Source organism: Cyprinus carpio, chromosome B13 (genome assembly GCF_018340385.1).
Source record: "Cyprinus carpio isolate SPL01 chromosome B13, ASM1834038v1, whole genome shotgun sequence".
NCBI classification, from domain to species: Eukaryota; Metazoa; Chordata; class Actinopteri; order Cypriniformes; family Cyprinidae; genus Cyprinus; species Cyprinus carpio.
This window is the reverse complement of record NC_056609.1, coordinates 21,278,273-21,299,151: the sequence shown is the minus strand read 5'-3', so window position 1 is coordinate 21,299,151 and position 20,879 is coordinate 21,278,273. Positions and strand designations below refer to the sequence as shown.

The window sequence follows — 20,879 nt, the reverse complement described above, 5'->3', positions numbered from 1 at the left end:
CAGTAGATGTCATTTTTATGCAAGAATGGTTGTATGAACAGACATGTATGAACAATTTACACTCATGCAAACAGAGTAACAGACTGTAAGTAGGAGTCATATGAGTGTGTTAGAAGTCTTTTATTTAAATGTACGTCAAATCCATCATATGAAATTTATTTAAAAAATAACTCAAAATCAACAAAGGTATTTGTCCTCACTTTGAAATTTCAATGAAATATTTCATAGTTTAACTACTGCAATAAACATGATACTGAACTGTATGAAGTCAATTGAATGTACTGACCTTAACATAACTAATACACTTCTGCATATTTTTAATTTTGTTCAGGACACTTAGAGCAGTAATACAAATATTGAGCATTTAAATTTTATCAGCAAACAAGAAAGGGCTTAGACTGTTTTTACTCCTTTGACAAATAAGCCTCATTCTTAGATTATTCTAGAAATTATCAGCTGTTGGCTGTTTAAGAGAATTTTCCTGGCGCCATCTGTGTTGACACAGCGACCGCAGAACAACACATAATTCTCTGTTATATAGGCACTAGTCATTCACTAGTAATGAATACAGAGGAGACTGCATTGATAACAGCATAGACAACAGCTTTGACGAACTGAATGGTTTTAAACTAATACACTCCCTAAGCATAATATATCATGGACTGCAAATAATAGTGTATTTAAGGGTTTATGAGGATGATAAAAAGGCTGGAAGTCCCACAAGTTTTCATTGCTTTTTTTCCATTCACATTCAATACTGTATCTTACAAATAAATGTAGTCCTGTAATCTCTTTCTAGGCACCTCAGTGCAAATCTGTATTTTTGGGAACAGCAGACTCAACACACAGGAATAAAATTTCATGAGGGCTACTGATGGTCATCTTCATTTATATCCTGGCTCACTCAAAAAAATAATGTTTTGTTGATACTTTTAAAGTTAGAGATCTAGACATAACTGACTTCCACTATATGGTCAAAAAGGTCATCTATTGTGTTTCAGAAGAAATTCAGTCGTATGTTTGAAACAGCAGTATGGCAAGTAAATAATTATATAATTGGAACATTAGAAAATATGCATCAGCTCCTTTTTTTTTCTTTGCCCTGAACAATGCCAGAAGTTTTATTTTGGAGTAATTATGGTTCAACATGCCAGAAAGTACCATAGTGATAACAACAAAAGATTGGAGGATCATAGGTAGGACTTTATTTGTTTTCTTAATAGTAAAAACATCACAACAGCAAAAAGAATGACACTCAGTATTGAGAGAATAATGACTGCAGTGCTTCCATCTCCATCCTCATCTGAAACTAAAAAAGATGCATTTGTTAGATATAAGTTGTACATCAAAGCTTGCATCAATCCTACCTCAAGCCGTAAATATTGTTAAACAGGGTTTAGAGAAGTTATCTTCCAATTGAATTCAAGCTTCAGAATCTTAAATACCTGAAAAAAAAAAAAAAAAAAAAAATGAAGACCCTGCAGAGACATGTAGGAAATTCAAAAACAGGCCACAACTAGCTTGTGTATTGAACAGATAAAATCACCCTTTAGTAGCAAGTGAGCTTATAGTTTTTTTTATTCTCTAGTCCTGAGTATCCAGTAGTGGAAACTACACTCACACAGAGGCAGCAATACATTTCATGGATATAATTTATTTAGTCCTAAGAAAAAAAAAAAAAATTTGTAACATTTTTGATATTTTTGGTTGATTTTCTCTGCATTCAAATTAGCGACACAACATAACCTACATGTCAGTTACTGCACTAACAAGGCTTTCAAACCAATCTAGTTGTATGACTAGTGTGTAAAAATATAACTCACTGTAACCTGATGCCGATGGATTAGAAGAAATCACAACTCAGCATCACCTTCCTTGTGTTAGCTGTAGCAGTAATTATACATGATATGATATATTTTTTAGCTGTTTGTTGAGAAAATGAAGCTTGAAATGGGTTAAAAAAAATCTCACAGTGTGGTTGTCTTTCTAAGACAATGATTAAGGCAACAGATCTTTAAGTTCGTTTTTTTTTTATGTCACCGCAATAAGCCTGCTTTTCCGTTTAAGATGTCATGTGGTATGAGGATGAATTAACCAGCAAAACTGGTTAAAAACCATACTGTTACATTCATTTCCTCAACATTTACAATGTTACAATATTTTTCCATTGACATACAATGGACTATTATTCTCATGATTATAAGCATAGTCTCATGTACACAGGCACGTAGAATCTGTGCCTGCAGAGAACTTTGCAGAATTGTATTCAGAATTGAATTTACAAAGTCCCTCACATGTTTGGGAAATTTGGTAATACTTCCAGCTGCGTTTAGCTATTTTTAAGTAATTTTAGATGTTTTCCATTCAGTCATATAGCACATATTCAGTGTCATTTTCACAGGCATTGAACACCTAATTCTATACAGCATGCATTCATTACAGACAAACCATGATTACAATGGAGTTAATACTTCCATTTTCATGGTGTATAGATTTGAATTTTAATCATTTTACATTGCTGACCCCATTCCATAGTAAATGCCTTCTGACAACTTAGAAGTAGAACTTTTCAGCCAAAAACCTGTTGCCTGTTCGTTTACACGACAACGCCGTTTTGGGGACTGAAAACGCATATTTTTGAAAACGGGTTTCAAAGTGCAAATTTTTGAAAACGGCACCATTATCGTTTCTGTGTAAACACCCAATAAGGGAGTCTTTGAAAACTGTGACATCATGCGCGTGCCTAGTACGTGTTAGGTATGTAGACATGCGCAGTACGTGTTAATTTTACAGGCAAGTGCGAACAAACATACACAACAGTGGCGGAGTATATGGTACTGTTGTTGCTGCTCAATAGTTTGCTAACGCTTCTTCAGCAAAGTGTGGATTTACTTTACCAATATTACAACCAACAGCGGAGATGCATCATATACAACATATAATATTCACTTCCCTACAGGTACTGTTTACTAACAAGGTGACAGTGCCAACTACTGGCCTGGCATACATAATACAGCGTTTTTGGCCGTTTTTGCAGATATGTGTAAACACGAATCGTTTTGAAAATGTTGTCGTGTATAAGTGAAACTTTTTAAAAACACAAGGGAAAAACTTTTTCATTTTTGACTACATAGTTGTCGTGTAAATGTAGCCTTAGTTCAGAGTGAAAGAAGGTCTTTACCGTAGCTGAGGAACACCAATCTCTCCAGGTTCTGGTTGAGGAGTTGGTTCTTTAGTATTAATGTGACATTAACCAATGACTTCTGGACCTCATAACTGCTTTTTATATAAAAAAGTCCATCTTCTGTCTGGTCTTGGATCTCCAGGTGAGAGCTGAGGTTCTGGTTGTGTTCCCCCACCCAGATCACCTCAGGTTTGGGGAAACCCTCTGTCTCGAACTGCACAGCCACAGCAGTGGAGTTCACATGAATGTTGAACCTGGGCTCTGAATAAAGAGCTGAAAGATGCACACACACATTCAGAGTGAGTAAATACAGTAGTAAATAGCCTGCAGTAACATGGCATTCTACACAACTCTGTACTGAATAAGCTGTCTGTGTTGGATGCTTTATTTTGTGAGCCATCCACAGATATTTGTATGTTAGTCTATATATGAAAAATTAAGTTACAATCCTTTCAAGTTAAACTATGTTCTTGTTCAAGCTATAAAAATATAAAACGCTTTTTAAAAAATAATCTGTTTATTTTAAGCTTATAACATACCTCCATAGTCCAGTTCTATTAGTGCGTTTCCTGCCCCTTTAGCATTGCTCACTTGACACAGGTACTGGCCTGCATCCTTTAGTCCAACTGGGTGCATTCTTAGAGAGGCATTTCCTTTACCAAGCTCAGAAATATACAATGAGGTCCGATTGTGATATTCTGGACTCTGTCGGTCCAATTTATCCTGTTGATAATAGAAACTGTGGACAACCCGTGCATCTTCCTGTCGTTGCCAGGTAACAACCAAGTTGGACAGGTCAGGATCAGGTGTGAACTCACAGCCCAGTACAGCTGGATGACCTCGGATTGCCAGCAGATACCTTTCAGGAACAGTCACCTTAAAAGATGCTAGAAAAATGTGATTAGGCAGTTTAATAAATGTTCATTAACAACAATCTTTTAATTCATATATTTTTTTTTTTTTGTCTTTATAAATAACGATTTGTGGTTTCAGTGTCTTGAAAAATCGATCTTGTTTTCTTCTAAAACATCTAGAAAACAGTGAGAATATCTCTGCACCTTATTAAGTGTTGTTACAGGATTAACTGTAAACTTCGCAACAGTTGCACATTAACTACAACATAACATCCCTGGTGATACTTTTAGGAAAAGCTGTAAAACCCACTTGCAAAATAAAATATAATAATAGATTTGCTTATAACGTAGAGAGTTTATTTGGTTACAGACACTGAAACAAAGCAGCCCTCAGTCTCTCTTAACAAAAGAACACGTGGTGCATGTTGAGGCAACACCCGATACCACAATGAAAGAAAAAAAACGTATTAGTTTAAGTGAACTGTATAATATTTCTAATGTAAGTGATTGTAATATTCATATTGAATGAATCATATAAATTATTGAATTACAAAAGGAATATATATATATATATATATATATATATATATATATATATATATATATATATATATATATATATATAGATAGATAGATAGATAGATAGATATACATAAAGGATCGGGAACTCCTTTCATAAAAAGCATGTAAGCATGTTTCGCCTTACCAACATTGATGATCCAGGCGCAACACAAAAAAACATCTCTGAGAATCAGACCCATGAATGGATAAGTTTTTAGCTGCTACGCGAAGAGAGCCTAGCCTTTTTTGTTTTTGTTTGGTGTGTAATATAGGTCAAGCGTAATATGCCAACTGACAGTGGCTTATAAGTGCTGATAACGTGTCTCAGGTAATATGTTTCGATATAACGTGTAGCAGAAATTTTAAAAAATGTCACATAGTAATGATGGGTGCAGCGGACCGTTCCCAACTTCTTTCAATGGAGACTGAAAGTACTGCGTATGACGTCATACGTTAATTAGCGAATTCATGACGTAAGTGCGTCTTGCCTCCCTGTGCTTACATACTGCATTTTATTGCAGCCAAATTCTCAATAAAACAGTTTTTATTATTATATTTTAATGGTTTATATTTAAAGGTCCATTAAGACTACATAACCAGCTCTCAAATATATTAATCTGCACTTAAGTCCTATTCTCGACATTGCCTAATGAAATCAAATACACATACGATTAAGACAATGGTTGTGCTGTGATTGAGGCTATACTTGCATGTAAAATAGAGTTAGAAGCAACAGAATGTCTTTTTTAACTGAAAGTGCTGCTCCTCTCTGCGCTCGCTGAACAGAGAGAGAGGTGTGAGCGCTGGGAAAGCAAGACCTCGCGCTCGTGCGGCAGTACCGGAGCGTCTCAGAGACTAAATAAGGTTTGTCCAAGAGAGTCGCTAGATTTGCCTCTGAAAAGTCGCTTAGTTGGCAACACTGGTGCAGCGCTCATTCAACAATGCGCTTTCAGTTTTTCTTCGTGTGTAGTGTGCTTGTCAGATGTGCTTGTTCTGTCCTCTAGTGGTGAAACGAATGTAGCGTCACGTTCAGGTGATTTCTAACAACGTGAAATGACCCACCCTTGGTGTTGTTTATACTTTCACTTAGCTTTCACAACAGTCTTTAAGACCTTTAACAAACGTACGTGAAGTCTGATTTCATTCTCCATATACATAGCTCTGTGTGTTAGATATGGTAAGGTTAAAGTTTTTATTATTAATATTATTATTTTTATATTCTGGTTCCTGAAGCATTTACGTATAATTATTAGGATTGAGTTTCATAACTGTGGAAACCGGTTTCCATAGAGTTTGTCGAGTAAAAATCAGCAGACAACACTGTCCTACCAGTGGTGTGTGGCTGTGGGGGTATGAAATTAAGTGAAATCATATGGTTGTGAATGAGCATTGTTTTGTTTAATTCTTCTTAAAATCAAATTTTTTTCATTATAATTTATTATTTGAAAACATGATGACTGTAAATAGGCTATTCTATATCAGAGAGGGAAAAACTGAATACAGTTGCAATCTTGTAACTACTGCAAATTTGCGACACGGATACGTTTACATGTATGCAATTTTCAGATTTATTAAAGTGCATTCAGTGTAACATTTAAACATGTGACACAACACATGACCATGACGTTGCTAAAGCCAGTTGAGCTACTGGAACTGATAGTAGAACATTTATACATTATATTAATTGGAAAAGGTCCATTCAGTTTTGTTGCTTATTGCACTTGAAGCAATGTTTGGTCAATGTTTTGGAGTATTCTTAAAGATGTCATTTAGCACATGTTCTCTTTTTCTCTGTATTTTTAGAAGAACTAGAAGAAGGAAGTCTTAAAATTCTTACTGGGTTTAATAAAATGCTTTGACTCCTATATTGCATTTTAGCCAAAAGTGCAGGTAAGATCATAAAAGTTTGTACCTCTTATGTGTCCGTAATATTACATGTACAGCTGATGAACAGATATACATCTATAAATGTTGCATTGCAAATATTTTTCATGTTAAACTAATCTTCTCCTTTCAGCATCTTTTATGGTAAGCATACCAAATGATCACGTGATTGCAGTCAAGGGTCATCCAGCTGTACTGGGCTGTCATTTTACACCGCACCCTGACCTCTCCAGCCTGACTATAGTGTGGCAACGCCAGGAGGACTCACAAGTCGTGCACAGCTTCTATTATGAACAGAACCAGCTAGATCATCAAAGTCCAGAATACCACAACCGGACCTCATTGTATATTTCAGAGCTTGGTAAAGGGAATGCCTCTCTCAGGATAGATGGAGTTGGACTGAAGGATGTGGGTTGGTACCTGTGCAAAGTGAACAACATCAATGGGGCAGAAAAAGCCAAAATAAAACTTGACTATGGAGGTATGCAAGATTTGTTAACACTCACTGTCATTTGTTATAATGTTATAATGAAGCAAAATTAAGCATTAAGATCTCTCAAAACAGCCAAGCTCTGATCACTATTGAACAGCCAGTCTCAATGTGTATGTATTCTTCAGCCTTTTACTCTGAGCCCAGGTTGAGCGTTCATGTGAACTCCACCACAATAACAGTGCAGTTTGAGACAGAGGGATTCCCCAAACCTGAGGTGATCTGGCTGGATGAATATGGCCAAAGTCTCATTCATCACCTGGAGCTCCATGACCAGACAGAAGATGGACTTTATTTAGTCAGGAGCAGATATGAGGCTCAGAAGGCAGCAGTTAATGTCACATTTACACTGAAGAACCACCTCCTGAACCAGAACCTTGAGAGACATGTGATCTATGGTAAAGAACTTCACTCTGAATTTCATGTGTCTCAAAATTTGTGAATTGCATAAAGAAAGGGAATTGGTTTTGGTATCCGTTTGTTAAGTGTGACCACTGGTCCAAACACTCCTTCAGATCCCAAAAGCAAACAAGAAAAGGTGCTAATGTGCACTCACGGTTCTGCTGTAGTACTACCAAAAATCATGATCATAACCTTTCTCTCTATACCAAAATATTAGTTGACTAGACAGTGATTCATCTTTTCTTATAGTATATATAGTCTGTGTATAACAACAACAACAGAAGTCTATGCAATGTGTCCCCATTTAGATTGGAAACGTCCGTTGGTGTGTAGGGTTAGAGTGTGGGTTAGTGTTAGGTTATAATATTTATAACTAGCTGCATATAAGGTAAGGAATTAGAATTAAGATAGCCAAGGATTTGTGTGTGTGTGTTTGCGTATGTTGATAAGTTTGACTGTACTTGTGAGGTCCAAAAGGCCCTCACTTTTCAAAAATGTCCTCATTATATATAATGAAACTTTTTGAACACCAGTAAATTGCACCTCTAAATTTCCTATTAAATCAAAAAGTTAAATTAATCTAAAATGAATGCAGTCTTGATATTAACAATCTAACGGATGTGTCTGTTTTAGTTCCAGGAGATGCTGGAGAAGGAATCATTGCACTCGTATTTCTCTCAATTCTTTGCATCATTTTGATTGGGATTATTGCTCACATGATGAGAGGAGCAAAAGCAGATTTATTAGCCTAATGCCAGAAGCATCCTTCAGGAAGCATTTTTAAACCAGTACTGAACCATAGATAGATTCTATTGTAGCCTACTTTTGCCATGGTTTTGTTTACTCTAATGAACCCAAACTGTTTACTTATTTCAGTTATCACTTTTCCCCTTTTCACATGATCATACTACTTACAATTGTCATAGCATATCTGTTGTTTATTTTTTTATTTATTTTTACATTTATTTTATTTTAACATTCAAGTCTATTTATAAAACATTTAGCTCTTTAGAACACAGCAGTAATTACAGCTGACAAAAATGTTTTTATTTATTTTGACTATATTTTAATTATTTCTATGGAATTGTGATGCTCAGTGATGTGGAATTTGGACATGATTTTGTTCTGTTTAAAGTTAGAAGGTCATCTCAGTAAATAATTGATGACAGACTGAGTTTGAAGCTAATTATTCTGTTCAATACAAATGCTGAACCACTATGAAATCTAAGACTTGCTATTTTCTGCATACATTTTCTAATTAAGCTATTTATGAAGTTATCACACATTGATTCAATAAATCAAATTAGAGAGCTGCGATTCCAGACTTTTTTTATTTGTTTGCTTTTAAAACAGATCAACGTTTTTACCTTTTCGGTAACGTTACTCTTGATACGGATGTTTTGTGTTCTCGTCTACCGAACAATGTCTTTTATTTTGAAATTTGTTAAACTGCAGATCTATAACTACAATGGATAGACAAAAGCTGCTTGAAAGGAGTCATGGCGGTCATGTTGCTGTAATCTGTCTATGGAAAGCCATTCACCATTTTTATTCACCTCAATGGTTTGCACTCTATCTGCCATGTGCCTTGCGCTGCTTTATTTAACTTTATTTTTATTTTTTTATTATTCTTTTACATGCCCTTATTTGTATAGTTGTATTTTATATTTTATATTTGATCTGTATCTATCTGTATTTTTAGGCTGTACTGTTATCTGTAGTGCACCATGGGTCTGAGAGTAACGCAATTTCTGTATGTATGTACTGTACATGTGGAAGAATTGACAATAAAGCTGACTTGACTTGACTTGAACAAGATCAACTGGATAGATGTCAAGTAATGCACACGTGGTACCTGGTCCACATATGCATGGATTCCTTTTTGCTTGAGGAATTTATGATATATTAATGCAGAACAGAACATTTTTATTCGCAAACATGTCTGTATTTGTACAGATCTTTGCACAATCATTTAATCCTGAATTCCACAGACTCAAATTGAAAGACATGTTTGTGGTTAGTAAGATACAGTTAAAAAATTTATGCCGTACATAGTTAAATATGCGTGCATCTATTAATAATTTTGAGTCTAATTTCATCCCATACATTTTTTTTTACAAGATTATGAATGTACCTGAAAGTAATGCAGAGGCTTCATCTTTTTTTCTTTTTCCGGCGCTTGATCGCTGATGTCTTTTCACTGCATAGTTGTCTATCAGTTACGATCAATTGCATTCAACCGCAAACAGGAGGTGGGTTTTATTTTTTTTATTTAAGGTTTTTTTTTTTATGAGGTGCGTGCCAGCGGTCTCGGGCGCGGATGCAGGAATGGCGCGTCACATGTGCTTAGACTACTGCATTCACCCTAAAATGCATTTTTTTATATAATTTTATATATATATATATATATATATATATATATATATATATATATATATATATATATATATATATATATATATATATATTTATGTTCATCTTTATGATTAAGTACTAGCTATCTAATGAATAAATACTAGTAACTTTACAAAAGACACTATTACCTAAAGAATATACTTGTACCTAAAGAATAAGCACTAGTAGTTAATAAATAAGCACTAGTACTTAATGGAAAATATACTAATATCTAAAAAATAAGAACTAGTAACGTTTAATTAGATACTATTGCGGTTTATAGATTAAATGTTAAAACGGCTTGCCATAATCCGAGTTAGTTATCAACAGGAAGAAGAAACTGTTCGTCAAAGGAAGCGGTAGTTTACTGGAGGAAGAATAGAAATGGTGTCAACAAGTAAGACTGCTGTGTAATTTTTCTGAGTATTTTGATGTTGTCTAACTAAACTAATAATTGAGTTCACCTCCACACAGTTGAAGATAAATTACAGTCATTGGTAATACTGCAAGTGATGCTTTGCTCGCTTATCTGTATAGATCAAAAGGTTTACACCTTAAAAACAAGACTGAATTTTTCTGAACTGTGTATCGAGGAAACAGAAAATAATAATTACAATAATCAGGTGATCAACTGATCTGCATAGTTTAATGTAGACGCTCCATATTGCGCTTTAAAAAAAATGTCATTGATTGTTGTTTTAAATGTATGTAATATACATTTCTGTCATAATAATGTTCTCTGTAGGTGAAGTGTTTTGTCTGTTGTTGGTCGCGATCTTGTGGGGAGGCACAAACCCATTCCTGAAAAAAGGCACGGAGGGCATTGAAAGGGTTCAGAAGGACAACAAACTCCTCCAGTTTCTGGCTGAGGTCAAATTCTTGTTTCTCAACATCAAGGTGTGGTTTTATAATTGTTTTGATGCGCACATAATAAGTGCTTATGATAAATTTAGTGTGTAAAATTCTAATTATTTGATCTATTTATTTTTAATATAGTATTTGATCCCATTTCTGTTGAACCAAAGTGGATCATTAGTGTTCTACTTCACTCTTGCTTCTACAGGTGAGAAGTTTATTTTTCTTCACAAGTTTCTAAGTATTGACTATCGATTCATGCAGTACATAGTATACTGTGCACAATATTCAGATTTTCTGTATGTATGAAATATCTGGATGACACTGGCAAAAATGACCAGCAAAATAGAGAGAAATCTGTAATACTAGTCAACTTTGTGGTGCACTAAACTTTTTTGAATCAGGCTGCTAAAAGATACCATTTTGCACAAAGACTTGATGCTACAATTTTTTTATTTCTAAAACGAGTTGCTAAGATGTAAGATTGGTTGGCATTTGGCAAATTAAACACGACAGTGTGAATTGTCTTTTTTTAATTTAAACTGTAGGCAGCATATTCTTGCTGTTTAGTATTCAGTTAGTAAGCCGGTATTCTATTTCAAGCATAACCACTGTGCAGCCATGAAAAACAGTTTAATTCAAAATATTAAGAAAGGTTAAAACTCTTTGTGAACACACACACATATTAGCCAGCATTACTGTTGAATTTTGAAGCGCTGTTTGTTTTGTAGATCTTTCTCTGGCTGTTCCCATGGTGAACTCCCTCACATTTCTGTTCACGTTATTAATGGGTAAATTACTTGGAGAAGAGTTTGGAGGAAAAAGTAAGCAGCTTCTGTGCTAGTAACATCACTTTCTCTCTCTGTAGCTACACAGGTCTTTGACTCTCTGTGTCTCTGCTCATGTAGGAGCTGTGTTGGGTATGTTACTCATCATGTCTGGAGTGACTGTGTGTGTACTGAGTTCTGTCTCTGAGACAGACGGCGCAGGAGCCCACAACACAAGTGATCTTTGAAATGTGCCACTGGATTGGGAGGTGAAGAAGGACCATCGATCTGCTCCAGCTATGTGATCACACCTCACACACACACACTCATTTGACACAATATCTGTGCTGCTCCATTTTCAGTATGTGCTGTGAACTTGTGCTAAGAGGAGGTGATGGATGACTTAATATTTGTACTTGAACCATGTTGATGAAATCCAAATGTTTTGCACTTTAAAAGGCAACTGTGGAAAGAGTAACTTTTAATTGTATGTGGATTGTGGAACATACAAAATACTTGTGTATATATTGTATTAACTGATATTTATATGGATTCGTATTAATAATATGAAAGTGCCCAGTGTTTAAATACATTTATTTTAAATGTCTTTTACATTCAGAGGTCTTATTTTGTTAAACAGAAGAAATAAAAAAATAGAAACACTTCTCAGTGAACCTCAGCATGCTGTAAGATCACTGTTACTTTTCAAGGGTACATTATTTTAAATGCTATTCATTCAACAAAACGATACCAATTTCATCGTAAACTCCATGTTCAGAGAAAATGTGTGGATTGTAAAGGTGTGTCTCTGTCTCCTGCATCATCTTCAGCCGGGAGAGGTCGCTCAGCATCCCTGTCTGTCTGTTCCTCATGGGAACCCCCAGTCTGATACACACACACACAGAGCAACATATTGTGTTTAGATGGTTAATATTTAAACATAATTTTAATAATAGCTACATATGTAAGTCTCCCACGTCTAATTTTACTATCTGTAATAGTTCTGTCACTGAGGCAGTACAAAAAAGACCTATGTAACTTATTTTCCCCTAAACGGTACATATTAGTACCTTTTGAAAAGGTACCACAACAGTGACAGTTTGTTTGGTGCCTTTTTTTGAGAGTGTGCCATTATATCAGGCCTTTAATTTAAATATATAAGTGAAGATAATACAGCATCATTTGCATGTATGATTAAATGCATTAAATATATATTGTTTAAAACTTATAAACTGACAGGTTCTTGCTGTGTTACTTCACTTCGTGGGGAATGTTTAGAGACTTTGGGTGATGAAGATGATGAAGAAGATCTGGAATGCCGTGTGAATGACTCCTAATTTTAAACAGAAAGAAAAAATATCAACTCATCAAGGCTTTTTACTGTACATAGATGACAGGCCTGAAAAACAATCTGTATTATTTGATAGTATAATTTATCTTCTACAATGTATATATATATTCTACAATATATATACACACACTTTAAACTGACTCAAAGTGTAAGTGAAACAAATAAAAATATAAATAAAAGGTCAATGCTCAATGCACTGCGTCTTACAGCATTATGTTTGTTTGTATCATGCTGAGACTCTTTGCTGGACGTGTATCCCTGCTGTGCTTCTCTCTGTTGAGCTGACGTGTCGTCCCATGTCTCCCTCTCAGACACTATGAACTCTTTCTCTCCGTTCTCACTGGAGAGATCAGATGATGGTCTGTGTAGTTCAGCTGAATCCCTCTTTAATACAACAAACAGTGAGTTCATTCATGATTGAGTCATCATTACTTTCAATTCCTGTGTGTTTCACACACTCACATGATTTATATTGGCTGTATCAAACGGATCCCTTTCAAAAAGCTCCTCATCCTCTACAACTTCTGCTTCTCTCTGAAATTATAAACATTTTTATAGAAGTTGAGATGAGATGAGATGAGATGAGATGAGATGAGACAAAAGAAGATGAGAGGTGTACCTGGTCAATGTGAAGCTCCACAGCTGTGTTTTCATCCTCTGCGACCTCCTCAGCACCTCGAACCTCCTCCCTCATCCTGCTCTCAGAGGCCTTAAACACACTGGGCTCATCTAACACAATTAAACAATATCACACAAGAAAGAATGCAACAGTTTAATAAAAAAAAGTTTGTCAAAATTTTAGACACAGTATGAGATACTATTTTTTATTTATTTAGCATTCACCTATTGCAGCTCTAGGAGGGGGTCTGTTTGTGGGAGGGTGTCTGCGGACTCTCACAGGTCTGGCATAGAAAACAGAGTTCTCTTCTCTTTCTCCTCTCCTTCCTCTCCTTTTAACCGGCTGAGGGGAGCTCTCTCGCTCTACCTCATCTCCTGTGGACTTCACACGCCTGCCTTCCCTCTGAAAGCAGACAGCATTTACACAAGACACTTACAGGATGATTGTGACTGTAACATGTTCAGTGTAGTGGGTCACTGATCTGAAGGCTTTGATCTGAAGCAGGAAAACTAAAAATTATAGTATAAACAAGTAGATATATACATATATATATATATATATATGCAAATAACAATGTATTTGGTTTTTACCTCATGTGAATTCATCAGGGTGGAGTCACTATGGCTGTCCTGAGGAAACATCTTTCTACTCTGAGTTGGATCGGCATGACAGGATATTAATGAACTTCAATAGAACAATTTGTCTCTTGGAAATGTATTTTCCTAAAATATTAAAATGAAATATACAGTGGAGTCCATATGTCTGAGACCAAATTAAAAAGTCTTAAAGGAAAAATCAAATTTTATCCTTGGAAATAAAGTTTTGGATTAAAAAAATAGAAGAAAACTTTTTTGTACACCTTTTTACTCAAATAAATGTGCTATTTTTTTATGATTTGTTATGTTTTTAGCTAATAATTTTCTCAAATGCATTTCAACTCCACTGTATATTGGATGTAAAAAGTACCTCAATTCTTCTCTGCAATCCTCTGTCTCCTGCATAATATCTACAGTAAAGACAGACAGATCCTGTTTTATTTATATGTACACTACCGTTCAAAAGTTTGGAGTAAGACTTTTTAATGTTTCTGAAAGAAGTATTTTAAGCTCGCCATGGCTAGATTTATTTGCTATATAGTTAAACAGTAATATTCCAATATATCATTACAATTCAAAACAACTCTTTTCTATTTGAATATATTTTAAAATGTAATTTATTCCTGTGATAGCAAGCTGAGTCTTCAGTGCCACTTGATCCTAAAGAAATAATTTCTATAAGTCTTTAAAGAAACATTTCTTATTGTTATCTATGTTGAAATCTGTTGTGCTGCTTTAAACTTTTGTGGAAACTGATACATTTTTTAGGGTTCTTTGATAGTTCAAAAGAACTATTAGAAATAATAAAAGTATTAATTTTAGACCCCAAAGTTTTGAATAACTTACTGTCTATCCCAACATTACAGTCTATCCCAATTATCCACCAATATCACCTGTCCGCGCTGTTGCCTGTTGCTTTATTCAGCAGTATCTCTTCATATGGAAGCTTCTTGAACCTCTCTGTTCCCACAGCTACATAGCTTTGCCTGCTCTCCAGCTCCTCTGTGGAGGTCACTGTGAAACCCTCCAGAGTGCAAAGCCTGAGAGGTGAAAGGTGAATTGATTGTGGAAATGAAAACAACCTTAAGGAGTGAGTTTGAGGAAATATATATGACATGCTTCATAAGTTCTTTATAAAACAAATTGTATGTGTGACTGAATACCTGCGCACGGCTCCTGTGCGAAGCATGGCTTTTTCAGAAATGAGGCTCAGAATCGGCTCTAGATTTTTCTGCATGTGGCGGGGAATGATCAGACGCATGGCAGGACTGAGGATGTCTCCATTCCGGAATACACTATGTGAATGTGAAAAGGAGAACGAAGTTTGGATCTCTTGTGAAAGGAGAAGAAAAACTGGTTTAACAGAAGAAAAGTGTGCATTTAAATGTCTGAGTTCTCACTGTATGATGAAGGGCAGAGTGATGGCCTTCCTCCATTTTGCAGACACATTAGGCCTGACAAAGCGTTTAACCTGTGAAAAGAGTTCCATATTATTAATTAGCAATGTATTATATCAACTACAATCAGAATACTTGAATCTGATTAGTCAATCACAGCATTTCTAAGGTCATATGTTTTTGTATAATGAAAGTTAAACTGTTTGCTGAGGAAACTAATTTCCCTCAAAGCTTCATGTCTCTCCTATCACTTTGCGTTTGCGGCCTCTTTATTGTCACATAATAAAAAAAAACGGAAATCAATATTTCAGGTCCATTTATTTATTTAACAAAGAGCTGTTTCATAAGCAGGTTAGCAGCCAGGGGTTTTCCATCAGCGTAAATCAAAGATGCAGTGTGTGTTGATGCTGAGTCAGTTTCCTCTGTCTCAAGGCTATTATCAACGTTCAGCAGCTCTGTGTGCAGCATTAAGGGGTCAGGCACTTAAACTTGACCTAACAAGCTTTCTAATCTGATAACACTAGCAATGTGTCTCCCCTGGCCTTCTATTGTTGGAAGGGACAATAACATCCCTCACTTCCTCTTCATTACACACTTCAGCTAAGCATCCACAGCAACAACAAACACAACATAACATAACAAACAAGACACACTGACTGTATCTTGTATGATTTTTGAAGCCTAAATTTAAAGAATACCTTGACTTACAGATTAGTTGCACAGATCTGCAATTAACCTGAATAATATATATATATATATATATATATATATATATATATATATATATATATATATATATATATATATATATATATATATATATATATATATATATAAAAGTCACAAATAAAGAGTAAGAAGTGCTGAACTCTCTCTCACATGTATACCTGGGCTGGTTCCACAACTCTGCACAGTGGACCTTTCTTCAGTCCTGCAGTCAGATAACTAAACATATACAGAAAAGACAAGCAAAAATATGATGCATCTTTTAGCCATTATCACAATACTAACCCTTCCCAACCAGAAACAATAAATCTGGATAAATCTAATTTTATGATGCCAGATCATAAATTCTGCTCCCCATTTTCCCTACATTAATACCTCTCTAAAAGGCCATTTTCTATAAGAGGGGATTTTGAATTTAGGGGCATTTACATTAAATAAACTGGTATGTAGTTAATGTATGTAATTATATAACCACTTAAAGCACAGTTAGCGATAACTTTTTAAAGGTTTTAAAGGATAAAACATGATACATAAGGGGAACTGACCTTATACATATAATAAAAATAATTCTGAAACCAACAGGATACTAAAATTAATAAAATGGGTAGAACCATTTTTTTGTAGAAGCCACGTGATTCAGTGTTATTTTAGGATTATTTATTTACTGTTATAATATTAATATTTTGATATCTGAATATATTAGCTATTATTATATATTTTCAGAGTTGGAGTAGTTTTCATCTTAATTTTTGTTTTAGTAATTTTTATAAGTTTTTTTTTTTAATAGCTTTTAGTAATTTAGTACCACAGCAACTTTATTTCATCATATTTGTATCAGTGAGTTGCCATTTCTAATTTCCATTTAGTTTTTTAAATTTTACATTTGTAATACTTACATTTCATTTTATTTCAGTGTCTGAAAACATTATTTTTTTTTTAGTTTTAGTTAACAATAACAACACTGACTCATACAATGTTAAGCATGGCTGAAGTGTCCAAACACGGGGACCACTGTGTCTCAGCATCTAGATCAGACCATTAAACTTTAATATAAAGTATTATTTAGATTTTTCTCATTATGATGAATTGACACTTACTCTAGTTTCTTAAAGCGCTCAAACCCTGCAGCCACATACTGTGCCCCTTGCTGTAGGGCACTAAGGTCTGCGACCCGATGACCGTAGCGTGGCGTATAGAGAGTTCGAACAGCTAACGGAGCTCCGATACTGAGAGTGATGTCATTAAGAAATGCATCCATGGTGGAGATTTGCCTCTGGTTTACCACAAATCTCCTTCCTGATCCAGAAAGACATTCATAAAGAGACATTAAATAAGACATGTGTAGTTACATTTCAGACATATACAAGAGAGCTGTGAAAGTGATGAAATAGAATACATGTTGCAGTATACATAATTAGGCTATACAGTAAAATTTTTAAGCCTTGTGTGTGCAACAAAACAACCCACCAAAACTTTCAGAACCAGTTCTAACCTAAAAAGAAGGGGTCTCCATTTCTGTAGACCTTCACACTCTTGACTGGAGGCAGGTGACTAGTGACACCAGTGGATGCCATGACCCTAAACTAGCCACATTAACACACACCTGTAAAAAAAAATAACTGAGAGCAACTCCTACATAGGATGACTTACTTATGCCATCAAAACTTAACCATAAATGTGTTAATAACACTGTAAAAGTACAAATCCAAACCTCATTCACACATTAACTGCACAAAAACTCACAAAATGATTTACTTACAGCTCAGAGAAGCATTCACATGTGTATGCAAATCCACACACACTCACAAAAATACTTACAGAGACAGCGTATGTAATCCAGTTGATCACCTGGAGAAAAACCCTAAGTGCTGATTATTTTTCAGTGTATATGTCTAATATTAAAGCACTGAGTGTGACAGACTCAAACACCTCCCTCTCTCTCTCTCACACACACTGGAGTGTTTCCTGGTTGCCATGACAGCATTACTAACTATGACAGTGGCCTCTGTGGGGTTTTACAATCAGCAACAACACCACAGAGACGGTTAGGGAGGAGAAGAGGGTTAGAGAGAGCAGAAGATATACTTAAAATGATTAATTACGTAATCTAGACAACTTCTCAAGAAATGGAAATTTATCACTTTATTTTACTTGAATAGGCTAAATAAATAGGTTTAAAAAATCCGACATAAATGAAAATTTGAAGGTGTTTGTTTGAAGAGGCTGTTTGTGTCTTTAGTGAATTATGCCCCTTATCATCACCCACAGACAACAGAAACATTTAAACAGGGACATAAAGAACCTGTGGAGCGATAAAAAAGAAACACAGCCTTTATCATTTGCAATAAATATAAAACAGCAAGTCAGAAATTCTGTGACATTGTTTAGTCAAAAGCTGCCAGCAGCAACATTTAACCCAGTAATCCCACCGGTCACAATAGTGACCATAAAAAATGCTTTCATTGATAAAGCTCTAAAAACCTTACTGGCTGATGTTTTAGTGCACTTTCTGCAAATATGGAACAAATAACGGGTCTTAGTTTAATATGTGCAGTTTCACATGGTTAGTGCAAATTGTCACATGACCAGAGCAGTTTATTTCTTGTTTGCACCTGAAGAAGATGATCACTGCATCAAAGCTCCAAAACTAAAGGCTAATAAAGTATGTTAACATAAAGATATGACAGATTTTTGGTACACATTATCGTTAAGGTTTCTAGTATTAAAATATGAATTCACACATTGCAGTCATAGAATAGTGACCGGTGAACTAGGTATACATATTAATCCAATTGTAGTTGTTAGTGGAAATGACACTAAAATGTTGCAATGACAAAATATAGCATTAAATTAAAAGTTCAAATTTTACAATTACAATTTAAAAGTAACAATTTTGAAATATGTGATGATGTTTGTATTGTTTTTATTTATTTATCTCAGTATTCCTATCAATGTTGTATAAGGGTTTTTTTTTTATGTATAACAGTAACCCTAGAATGTGATCAAACTGTTTAAAATAGCTGGGCTAAGATTTCAGTATACACATTATCCCATCGGTCCCAATTGTGACCGACCATAAAACACAATTTTTCACACACTTTCCCAAAGAAAAAAAAAAAAAAAGTGTGACACATAATTTGGATGTTGTCATGTCTGGGAAAAAAATAGGGATTAAAAGGGTTACGTTTGTTCTAATTTAACCAAACAGGGATTCCTGTAATTCACTTACAATATCATTTTGTGGATTTTATGTTGTCAAGTTTAATTAATTTTATTTGAATAGCTCTTTATAACTGTTTCAAAGCAGCCTAACAGAGATGTTTATAATATCTATAGTCGGATTTGGCGGATTCGAGTTGAGTGATAACATAGTTTAGGCCTACGCCGATATGAACAAACACTTAGAATTTGCTATACTGCATATCGCTTCGTGAATGTACTGCAGCCTATGCATGTGGATAAAGTTGGATTTCTGTATACATCCAACTTCATCTATAGAGCAGTGCAATAACAGTTTACATTTACGGACGATGAAAACAATCACGCAGCCGTGATTGTTTATAGCTTTATGTGTGTATACTGTTTGTACAGGTAGAGTAAATGTACTAGGTCACACCCATCTTTAAATATATCGCTAGGCAATAATATAGCGTATTATGCGACGATATAAACAAACTATAAATTATGAATTGTGCATATTAAAGATAGGGTTAAAATACTGATTATATCGCCCACCCATAAACTGTAATTAAACTAAGGGTTTAATTGGAAGACATGGCATAATACTACTTATACATAACACATTGTTTGTAGTAATCTATATAATATATTTAGCACCCTGGTGTGCAAGCCAAATGCAGCTCTAGCAAGGCAAGAAAAACATTGAATGTGGAAAATAGATATTAAAATAGTATGTTTTTTTTTTTTTATTAATCAAATTAATGTGCATCTGCATATATTTATTTCTGAAATGCCATTTGTACAAAAATAAAAATCTTCTTTAACACAAACCTGTGTATGGACTACACAAGCTTATAAATAAATATAATTTACAACAATTCTCAAACATCCTGTGCTGTAAATGATAGAATAATAATAATAATAATACAGCTTCAGAACTGGTCCAGTATCAGTGTGGCACATCCATTCTCTGTTTAAGGGTCAGATACTACAAAAGAAGCAGAGCAGATGATGTTTATAGACTAAAACACACAAAGACACATAGATACATACATATAAACATTAATGTTTAAAAATATTAAAGTTTTCTCACTTTCTTTCTGCTACTGATGGCTTGTTGGATCCACAGCAACTCCATGGCTAAAGTGCTCCGCTGCTGCTTCAGAGAGTCAGGAGTATGTGCTGTCTCTTTAAAAACTGAATGCAAATTTGGTCCTGCCAAAACAAAACACAAACATATAAGTGTCTCAAAAAAAAAGTCCCGTCTGTTTTTAAAAACCTCTGTATCCTTTTTGTGTCAAAATCTCTTCTCAAAGCACCTGTCTGAAATAAGCTGCTGAGGCTGACATCTGAATTCACCAAACTGCAAAGTGCAGTAGAATCATCCATCAGGTTTTGTGTGACCACATTCTCTCCTCTCTTGTCCACAATACCATCCACGGATGTGGAAGTGTCTCTGCTGGCTGTTTCAGTAGCTTCATCTTTCTCCGGTACCTGGATTTCAGATTGTGGAAGAGATTTCTGTTCCCTCCCTGAATCCTCCAGAAGGTAATGGGATTGAAACCTGGAACGTTCATACTGCAGCAATAGGCTTTCCTGTAGATTACATTATCATACGA

The 20,879-nt window shown here is 34.9% G+C and overlaps 4 protein-coding genes across 11 annotated transcripts; 2 read left to right on the top strand and 2 right to left on the bottom strand.

Annotated features, from left to right (window-relative positions):
- Positions 1-1,182: 1,182 nt before the first annotated feature.
- On the bottom strand, positions 1,183-5,072 carry LOC109108984 (CD276 antigen-like). Of its 3 annotated transcripts, XM_042737268.1 has the most exons (5): positions 4,745-5,072; positions 3,724-4,071; positions 3,182-3,457; positions 1,824-1,884; positions 1,191-1,309 (listed from the first exon to the last, which is right to left on the bottom strand). In XM_042737268.1, the coding sequence occupies exons 1-4, from the start codon at positions 4,797-4,799 to the stop codon at positions 1,844-1,846; spliced, it is 720 nt and encodes a 239-aa protein (XP_042593202.1). In that variant the 5' UTR covers positions 4,800-5,072; the 3' UTR covers positions 1,191-1,309; positions 1,824-1,843. The 3 variants fall into 3 exon arrangements, with proteins under 3 accessions (XP_042593201.1, XP_042593202.1, XP_042593203.1); XM_042737267.1 differs by lacking the exon at positions 1,824-1,884 and having other exon boundaries at positions 1,183-1,309; XM_042737269.1 differs by lacking the exons at positions 1,191-1,309; positions 1,824-1,884 and adding an exon at positions 1,311-1,445 and having other exon boundaries at positions 4,745-5,071.
- Positions 5,073-5,620: 548 nt separating this feature from the next.
- si:dkey-71p21.13 (CD276 antigen) lies at positions 5,621-9,024 on the top strand. 3 transcript variants are annotated; one of them, XM_042737270.1, is made up of 5 exons: positions 5,621-5,776; positions 6,403-6,489; positions 6,617-6,964; positions 7,102-7,371; positions 8,009-9,024. In XM_042737270.1, the coding sequence occupies exons 3-5, from the start codon at positions 6,625-6,627 to the stop codon at positions 8,125-8,127; spliced, it is 729 nt and encodes a 242-aa protein (XP_042593204.1). In that variant the 5' UTR covers positions 5,621-5,776; positions 6,403-6,489; positions 6,617-6,624; the 3' UTR covers positions 8,128-9,024. The 3 variants fall into 3 exon arrangements, with proteins under 3 accessions (XP_042593204.1, XP_042593206.1, XP_042593207.1); XM_042737272.1 differs by having other exon boundaries at positions 5,635-5,722; XM_042737273.1 differs by lacking the exon at positions 5,621-5,776 and adding an exon at positions 5,840-5,977.
- Positions 9,025-10,061: 1,037 nt separating this feature from the next.
- Positions 10,062-11,674, top strand: tmem234 (transmembrane protein 234). Its single transcript, XM_019122099.2, has 5 exons — positions 10,062-10,166; positions 10,515-10,666; positions 10,766-10,832; positions 11,356-11,448; positions 11,533-11,674. Exons 1-5 carry the CDS (start codon positions 10,154-10,156, stop codon positions 11,637-11,639), a joined length of 432 nt encoding a protein of 143 aa, XP_018977644.1. The 5' UTR covers positions 10,062-10,153; the 3' UTR covers positions 11,640-11,674.
- Positions 11,675-12,135: 461 nt separating this feature from the next.
- Positions 12,136-20,600, bottom strand: LOC109109485 (doublecortin domain-containing protein 2B-like). Of its 4 annotated transcripts, XM_042737265.1 has the most exons (18): positions 20,580-20,600; positions 20,354-20,475; positions 17,899-20,248; positions 17,573-17,683; positions 17,178-17,376; positions 16,242-16,299; positions 15,358-15,428; positions 15,121-15,252; positions 14,851-14,997; positions 14,328-14,367; positions 13,952-14,011; positions 13,586-13,763; positions 13,362-13,471; positions 13,205-13,276; positions 13,029-13,126; positions 12,950-12,986; positions 12,629-12,724; positions 12,136-12,276 (listed from the first exon to the last, which is right to left on the bottom strand). In XM_042737265.1, exons 4-18 carry the CDS (start codon positions 17,652-17,654, stop codon positions 12,166-12,168), a joined length of 1,491 nt encoding a protein of 496 aa, XP_042593199.1. In that variant the 5' UTR covers positions 17,655-17,683; positions 17,899-20,248; positions 20,354-20,475; positions 20,580-20,600; the 3' UTR covers positions 12,136-12,165. The 4 variants fall into 4 exon arrangements, with proteins under 4 accessions (XP_042593199.1, XP_018978141.2, XP_042593198.1 ...); XM_019122596.2 differs by having other exon boundaries at positions 12,950-13,126; XM_042737264.1 differs by having other exon boundaries at positions 12,950-13,126; positions 13,952-13,990.
- Positions 20,601-20,879: the final 279 nt, after the last annotated feature.